This window comes from Parasteatoda tepidariorum, chromosome 7, assembly GCF_043381705.1.
Source record: "Parasteatoda tepidariorum isolate YZ-2023 chromosome 7, CAS_Ptep_4.0, whole genome shotgun sequence".
In the NCBI taxonomy this organism is placed as follows: domain Eukaryota; kingdom Metazoa; phylum Arthropoda; class Arachnida; order Araneae; family Theridiidae; genus Parasteatoda; species Parasteatoda tepidariorum.
Window position 1 is genome coordinate 43612309 of NC_092210.1, and position 9562 is coordinate 43621870.

Below are 9562 nucleotides of genomic sequence, written 5' to 3' on the forward strand. Positions count from 1 at the left end.
ATCAGTTTATAAATTTTATTTGTTTGTCACGCAATATATCAATACTGTCAGTTATAGATATAACGATCCCGTAAGTAATTGTTTTACATGAATTTACGGAATTTCAAATCAAAAACCTCGCTTTAACTGGTGTTCTTGTTTTATTGCGAAAATGTGTCGACGCATTTAGTAACCTTGTATAAACATTATTCTTCAGTTGCTAAAAAAAGTTTGGGCGAACAAACTATCAATGTGTTTAATCAATTGAATCCGCTCACTTAACAGAGTCGTAGTAGTTATTGAATTCACTAAAAATGACTTGAATCAATGCCATAAGAATCTGCTTTACTCATTGATTCGAATAAGTTGATTACTATCAATTAAAAAAGTTACATATTTTCCATCTGGATCTAAACACTATTTAAAAAAGAAAACTGTTTACTCTAAATTTTTTAAAATTCTGTTTGGCTTAGGTTATTATTTATGAGTATTTCTAAATTGAATCAACTAGAACTGATTATGATATAGAATATTCCGAAAATTTAATGATTTAATTGAGTCATTGATTCAAGTTATTCATGCCTATTTATATAAAATTCCTAATTTAAATCGTTCTTTTCAGACGCTGATTTAGTTCTTCAAAGCTTTTCGAATCACTGAATTGATTTGACTCATCGAATTAAATAAATTCAAAGAAAAAATAAACCAAGCAAAATTAGTCTGATTGATGAGAGAGCCTTTCCTTAAATATATTTATGAATTCTGCAAGAAAATATTTTAAATTACGTTATAAGGCACAAATAGGTCTCGTCTCTGAGTACTTCACATACTTTTACTACTTTTTATTGCTAAATATACATTTTTCCCGATGTTTTGGAAATCCATACATAAAATCAGGTTGATTTTTTTCCTCTGTCACGTGGTATAATTAGTCTATTTTTGAGCTTGGCTCACTTTTAACGNACGGTTCAGTGCCTGAACCACTGAGCCATTACGGATCAGCTTCGTTAATAGTCTTCTTCTAATTAAGTTCAAGTTATAAGATAACTGAAAAATTTAGAAATCATTCATTTTGCTTAAACTCCTTCAATTCAAGACTTTTCTTAAATTTAAGATATTAAACTTTGTTTAGAAATGTGTTTTATCGCTAAAAGTAAAATCATTAAAAAAAAGTAATTTTAATTTTTCGAATACTTTTTGTCAACTAATCGAAAAACATTTATTTAAAAAAAAAATGTTTCAAATTTTTAACAGAAATATAAAAACAAGAAGACAACAAAGTTATGAATGAAGGAAATTTTATACAAGCGCAGCAATGATTATCTACAAAAAAGCACTGATAAATAAGTATATATTAGTATTATTGCTTTATGGTAAAGATAAAGCAATTTCGAAGTAATTTTAAATAAAAAAAAAAGATTACAATGTTAATAATGATATATTATGGATTATTTATTTACGAACTCAAAGACTCATTTTTACACAGTTCTTTATTTCTAAAATGACACTGGAAGTTAATTGTAAGTTTAGCTGAAATAAATGTAAGAAGATATATTTTTTTAAAAAGCATGAAGAAATGAAATTTTCTAGATTTTGCTGAAAGAAAATATTAGCAAAAATAAATGTAATTTTATTTAAAAAGGAATGGTAAAATAAAAACACAAAATACTTTAAAATAATATGACAACATATATTTTAAAATATTATCTTATTATATTTTAAAATAATATTATAGGGTATGTAGCATCATAAGCTAACATTTATTATATAAAACAATAACTATTTAAAAATTTGTAATTTTTTGCCGTTTGAGGAAATTAATAATGGTAAAAAATTTTATTAACACTGGTTATGCAATAAGAAGTGTATGTTTATACTATATTTGTCCCGATGTTTATGGTACAACCCAAATAAAACAACCAAATTTTTAATTTTCTGTCGTTTGAGATAATTAACACGACTAAAAATTGTAATCTAACAACCCAAATAATACCACCAATTTTTTTTAAAATTTCTACTGTTTGAGGTAATTAATACTTGTTTGATTGTAAAAAAAAATTGATAAAGAATTGTAATAACACTGGTTATTAAGTGAAAAGTAAATGACTAGAATTATTTGTGACGATGTTTATGGTACAACCCAAATATTGACATTTTTTTAAAAAGATATAATTATATATTTACCTTTATAACCAGCGTGCGCCCTTTCCAAAATGCATATGAATAAAATAATCCAAATCATTGTGCGTTGAGTTCTCCTGTTGCATCCGACTTCACGTGTTTATGGAGTGGAACAGCGGGAGATGAAAAACTTCTCCATTAAACAGGGTTGCTACTCCGTATTATCTTGTCTTCATCGCAATATCGCCAGATTGAATTAAAAGAGCGCCAAGGAATGATTTTTCTTGATTGATGAAGATATTAAAAGATGGTACAATTGAAGTGTGGTGGTATTGTATTATTGAGTGTTTTAATATTGTATGCAAACAATACAAAAACAAATATTGCTACTGGAATTAGAAGAGGGCAATTTTGTGAGATAAGAAAAAGCGAAGATGAAATAATAAACATAGTTGCCAAAGTCTCCGCGATGTGACAAAATTAGGAGATTTTACTACTGGCGAGTGGCCACTTTTCAAGACACGAGGACACTTTTTACAAGATTGAAAATTTTACACCAGTAAAAAATAACTGTTCATATTAATGATATAAGGCATTTCTCAAAATTAGGTAAGCATTACATGCTTAATTTATAAAATGAAGAAAAATTTTAATAGCGTTAAATAAAGTAATTATTACTGCAAAATATTCTTAATAATTCCATATTTAATGACAATGTTAAAAAAAAGGCTCATGAGGTGTATTTTCGACAAAAAAGAGCAGCAATCGGGTGGCGATTGGCAGCAACTTTTTTAATTGTCATTTGCTACATTCAATCGCATTGTAGCCAGTGGCAGCGGTTAATTTTGTTATTTAGTCTCCATTGACTCGGGAAATCTTTGTGATCAAAAAACCATTGCATGAAACAACATAAAATGTTACCCACTCAAAAATAAATAAAAAAAATAATACGGTCCTTAATTTTAGTTAATTATTGTCATATAGCTAGTGGCAATGGTTAATTTTGTTATTTAGTCTCCATTGACTCGGGAAATTTTTGTGATCTAAAAACCATTGGATGAAACGACATAAAATGTTACCCATTCAAAAATAAATAAAAAAATAATACGGTCCTCAATTTTAGTTAATTATTGTCACAGATTCTTTTTCCTTCTTTCTTGCACGCCTAAATTCTATTTTTGAAAGCTAAAATCAGCTATGCAAAAGTTAATAGTCTTGAAGGCTTGTCAGAAAATTAGTAAGTCGCCTCTCTTTGTTTAAATTCCAAATCAGTTTAAGTGTAATTAAATAGTTTAGATGGACAATTTTTTTGAATTCGTAATGGAAAAACTATTACCAAATGTATAACTTTTGCAGCTGTGTACTCTCATGATTGAAGTTACAAAAATGATTTTTTAAAAAAAATATTTTTAATTTGTTTCAGAGTTATTAAATTGCAAAAAGTTTGCTATTTTTTTACACACGTAATTCCAATCATGTAAATTTTTTATACTCTCTATACACTGTATGGTGATTAGGAAGAAATTTAAGCAAACTACAGTTAACACCCTCTGGTATCGAAAAGGAAACTTACACTTCATAGTCATCTCAGTTGCCTGAAAACGGATAGAAATTCGATAAAATGATATTCACTAAGCAATGGATTATTTTACCAAATTTTACTTTCTATCCGCACTTTGAGAATTTAAACTTCATAATTACAATTTAATTTTCCTGTTGCACAAATTTTCATGTGATTATCGTGTACGTGTTCTTTTCTTACAGCAATCTATAGTACTAATCAGATATAATACCATCAGTAGTTAAAGTATAATTTCTCAGAACAATTAGAGACAAGTTTTTTTAGTTTGAATACATTTATTTGCATTTATTGGAATGCTAAAAAATATAAAACGATCAAACTGAATTTCTCACCTGCCTTTGTCAATTTTTATGAAAGGAGAAGCGAAGCTATTACAAAATTTAACAATATTTAAGGAATTTTCAACGTACTTAATAAATATACTTAATATCATAGAATAAATTCAAAACAATTAATTATTTAATTAATGTAATTAATTGTTCAATAATTATAACTAATTATTCAATAATTGCAACTAATTATTCAATAATTACAACTAATTTTTCAATAATTGCAACTAATTATTAAATTAAATACAATTAATTAATTAATTAATACAATTAATTATTTAATTAATACAATTTATTATTCAATTAATTACAATTAAATTCAATTAATTATTAAATACAAAAAAATACCCTTCGCATGTATTTTAAGTCCGTTTAATCCGATGTTTGCAAACATATGCAATAATTTTTTATTATATATTACTATAAATAGCTTAGAGAAAATTAATCACATCAACCATCTTAAATGCTGTTATTATTCAGTATTTTTTTCAACTTCTTTCAAGTTTTTAATTACAGCTTCGATTTTTTGATATATTTTGTACCTAAAATTTATAGACACACAGGATTAAAAGATTTATTAGGTTTAATATTTAAAGAAATATTAATTTGAATTAAATTTGATTCTTGAAGTAATGACTAAACGATTCAGACGAGAATGAAATCTCATATTAAGAGTTGACAGGGTACTACAAAATATTGTGCTGCAACATAAATGAATTTTTGTAAATGTAGGATTCCAATAAAAAGTTTGAAAATTTATAAAATTGTGGTCATTTTCAATTTAAAAGCAATAATCACCTGATTTCCCTTTATTATTATTCATCATACTACAAAGCAATTTAACAATAACAGTACATAAGCTAAGATTAACTCCTCGACTGTAACATAATTAATTATAAAAATAGAAAATACGGTTAATATTAAAGTCATATATATATATAAATAAATAAATAACGATAATAAATTTAAGAAAAAGGAATTAAGTTTAAAAGATTAAAAAGATTTGTTCCGTAAAATCACATATAGATGGCAGCACTGCGATACTCTAACAATCCCTTAAGTTTTTGTTCGAAATATATTTATTATAAATATTAGAAATCTATTTACTTTTTTCATATTAAATATCTCTATTGTCAAAAATTAATTTTCTTACAACAAAAATGAAAGAAATTATTTTAACCACCTTAAAATGTACACTTCATTTATCTTTTCTAGAAAAGGTGGACTTCATGTTAAATTTAAAAAAAAAAAAATGTGTTTTACCCTGAATTTCTATTTCATCTTTTTCATTATTGAGCGCAAAAAATAAAAACTATGTGTAATCACAAAATCATTAAAATTATCAATGTATGTTATTGCTTTGATAATCGTTGAATAATGTTGAAAATAAATTTTTTTTTTCATTTAATTAAATGATTAAATTAATGTTAATAAAAAGACTGACTATTAAATTAAAAAATTATTAATTTTTTATTTAATTTCCGATTATTGAGAAAAATTTGTAATATGAAATGTACTCGAAAATAAGGGAAAATTCATCTTATTAATTTTCCTTTCTATTTTCTTCCTTGTTTTTTTAAATTTAAATTTTCACACAAAAAATATTAATTTTATAGATATTTTTTTATAGTTAAAGATTTTACATGCATAGTAGTACGTATTTTTTTAATATTGTTAAAAAATGTGCCAATGGGTTTTTACTTGCATGTTGGAAGCATGCAACAAATTTGATCAAAAATATTATGGAAAACTAGAGGCTCTTAAAAATGAATGCTAGACATATTCAACGAGTGAACCTTTGATCTATTTCAAAATTGCATTTGAAAGAAATAGTTCATAAAATTTCCTTATATACACAATAAGTTTTAGTGCTTTTTCTCTATACAAACATCATTTAATTAAATTAATAAAAAAAAAATTGACCGAAAACGCATTTTTCTTTTGCATAAATTATGAAGCCTCGCTGAAACTAAAATATAGTTCTCAATTTTATTATCGAACCTGCATAGATTAATAAATTAATAAGTATAAATAAAGCAAAACTATAGAGCATTGAATTTATGATAGCTGTTCGGTTTTAACCTTTCATTTTTTTATGTTGATACAAACTAATTTTGTTTCAACTTTTCGTTGCCCACAAATAAAGAGAATTTTATTTCAGAAATTCGTAAATATGTTTGTATAAAGTTTATGCATATCACTGGTCACCCGCTTGATATTTCAGTTTTTAGTTCTTTGTTGCCAACGCTAAAAAGAAATCGCATCCGGTATTTAACAATTTAAATACGAGTTAGTGTTTCTTATAATATAGATGCCAGTAATTATGTGAGCAATTGCGATTGATTAAAGGCATGGCTCAAACAAAGAACTTCTTTTGCAACAAAAAGCTGAATTTAGTTTATTATGGCTCATATAAAAAATTCTCATACTTAATGCTGAGAAAAATTTATTTCGAACCCATGTGTACATCAAAAAAGGAAGGAAAGTACACGATAAAGAATAACGTATAGTAGTGGTAGCATTAAATTTGTTTCAAAATATTTTATTTGATTACACGAGTTACGAGTTGGAAATTGAAGGTAACTTTAGAAATTTTCATGGTGAGTATAAAATGATTACATTTTTATTCTTGACATTTCCGCGCTGCTCAGTATATGAAAACTGTTTGAACTATTTATCAATTCAGAAAATAAATAAATAAATAATAAATAATATAAATCGGAAATAAATAAAATAAATAAATAAATAATAAATAATATAAATCGAAAATAAATAAAATAAATAAATAAATAATAAATAATATAAATCGAAAATAAATAAAAATAAATAAATAAATAATAAATAATAGAAATAGAAAATAAAATAAATAAATAATAGAAATAGAAAATAAAATAAATAAATAAATGAAATTAAATAATTGATTTAGAAACAAATCTAAACATAATTTTTTTGTTACACTATCCTTGAATAATGTTGAATATATTTTTTTTTACATTTTCAAGACTATTTTGTTTCGTCTTAACTAAATACAACATCTATAATTAAAAATATAAGAGCTTGTTTGTGTTTTTCTTTTATAATTTAAGAATTGTTTATGAACTCGTCTTGATGTTTTAACAATGGGTAAAAGGGGTAAGATTTGCCCTCGATCCTGAAAATTACTAAAAAATTATTATTAGATTGTTCGGGAAAGACGTTTGATGAATATTTTGAAATGCTTTCATTGGTTGCCATTGTTTTATATGAAACAATAGATGATTCAGTTTTATCAAATATTTTGAAAGATATGACATCATTGATGTCTGATCTCGTAAGTAGAAAAATAAGTAGTTTATTGCACCCAATTTAATATTTAATTATATTTTATTCGTTGTGACAGATTAACTTAATAATATAGTTAGACTTAGTAACCAAATCAGTATTCCTAAAGTTATCTTAAACCACGTGTCTATTTTGCTTATAGTTATCTGCTTAAAGCGTATTTCTATGAAAATAAATTATTTAAAATCAACGGTAAATAAAATAAAAATAATAAGAAAGGATTTTTATTAATTATTTTCCCTTCCTAAGTATTTTAAATTGGAGTTAAAAAAAGAATGCGAACGAAGGAAGAAAGAGAATACTAGTCTTTAGCAATAATAATTAATTTTTCACACATCTTTTGATTAGGAATTTTGAATTCTCTACTTTGATCAGTATCTTTCAATATTTTTTCATTTCATTATCATTATCCAATTATCTTTCAAATGAGACATCATTATCATTATCTTATTATCTTTTAAATGAAACATCATTATCATTATCTTTTAATGAAAATCTTTTAAACAGTTATAATATCATTATCTTTTAAGCGAAATATAAAAGATAATGATGTTATAACATATTATCATCTTATAACATCTTAATATTATCATTTTATAACATCTTCTTATAACATAATTATCTCTCAAATGAAAATCTTATAAACTGTTTATAAAAAACAGCAACCAGTACTTATCGTTTATTGATAGCATGAAGCCAAGGCTGCCAAAAATTAGAACATAGCCAGATTCTGATTTACCAAGGTCGCCGATATCACTGATAGTACACATAGGATCATCGAATATGCCAATATCGTCGATATTATACAAAGCGATAATTATTGAATACGACAGTGTGAATGTTGCTAAATTTTATTTGGGAACCAAAATATTGACACCCTTTATAGAAATTAAATTACTGGGGAAAATATAGAGATATATTTTTGACAAATGCGATATATAGCATAGATTAGAGATATATTTTATAAAAATTTGTACTCATCAGTTATAGGCTTTAATGTTTGTGTGGGTGATAACTCTAAAAGCAATCGCTTTCACATGTAATATTAATAACCGATAAGTAGAAAGATGAGAGGATGACAAAAACCACATACATATCGGAAAACGTATATAAATTATATATTTGAGTACACACATTTAAGACTTATTTCAGATAAGTCTCAACTTCTGGGTCTCAATATTTAGAATAGAAAAGTATTTAATCGCAAAAATCTTTCGTCTAGACATGAAAAGTTTAAATAAAACTGGTTAGAAAAGTTACAGTTCATTTTAATTGCCAATTTAGCTTGTCAAATAAATGTAAAAACTTATATAAAATAAATGTAAATGAAAAAATTTCGCAAAAAAGTGAATGTAAAAACTTTTAATTTTTGAGCGTAAATGCTCATTTAACTGGTTATGCTGTCTTTTAGTTCTAAAGCAACCATCGCTGTTAAACTAAAAAAATATATATATTTTAGCTCATTTTTGCTTTAATTTATTTTTTGTTCATTTTTGCTGTTTAATGTTTCAGATCAGTGCTGATCATTCTTTTAACTAAGACAAATTTATACCAACTAAAGTTCGTTTTGTTTTAGTGGGATAAATACATTACAATGAAATTCAATGGTCGCATAATTATACTGATAAATAAGTAAACAGCTTAATTTTGACAAAGTTGCTAACTGGATTTATAATCCATCAAAGACACCATTGAGATAGTGTGCTTATTTTTTTAAAAGTTAGCTCATGTTCTACTTAACATTTTAATAACAAATTCACCACGATACTCACAATGCCATATGAACCTATAAGAGACAAAAATTATAATCTACTCGCACTTGAGCAATATAAATTTGCTATACTTAAATATTGTCTTGATTTTGATTTCAAATCTTTATCTACTTGAAACTTTTTTTTCATTTAAAAAGAGGTTGGTGATCTCAAGTCAGAATTTTGCTAAAGGAGGTCTATTATATAGGGTTTCACTGAGCATTGGGTGCACGTCCATTGGTTGAGCCAATTGGGCACAAATGATGTCATTTCATAAGAATTTTCAAATGTTGGAACAAGAACTCTGAGTGAGCCACACCTGAAACTTAGGGCGGCTGGAGAAATGTTGTCATCTTTGAATTGGTTAGAAGCTGTGTGGTAAACTCCGTTGTCATGGGGAAATTTCCAATCAACCTGCGAAGCCTAATCAGGAGTTTTTGGAATGTTTATTATCTTAGACATTAGAATTGGTTTGTTCG

At 25.6% G+C, this 9562-nt stretch overlaps 1 protein-coding gene across 1 annotated transcript in view; it reads right to left on the bottom strand.

Moving 5' to 3' along the window:
• Positions 1-2317, bottom strand: part of LOC107452295 (uncharacterized) — a 47291-nt gene extending 44974 nt beyond the window's left edge. The window contains exon 1 of the mRNA XM_016068662.3: positions 2164-2317. Within this exon, the coding sequence (XP_015924148.1) occupies positions 2164-2221 (58 nt within the window). The 5' untranslated portion in view covers positions 2222-2317. The remainder of the gene's footprint in view (positions 1-2163) is intronic.
• Between the last annotated feature and the right edge of the window lie 7245 nt (positions 2318-9562).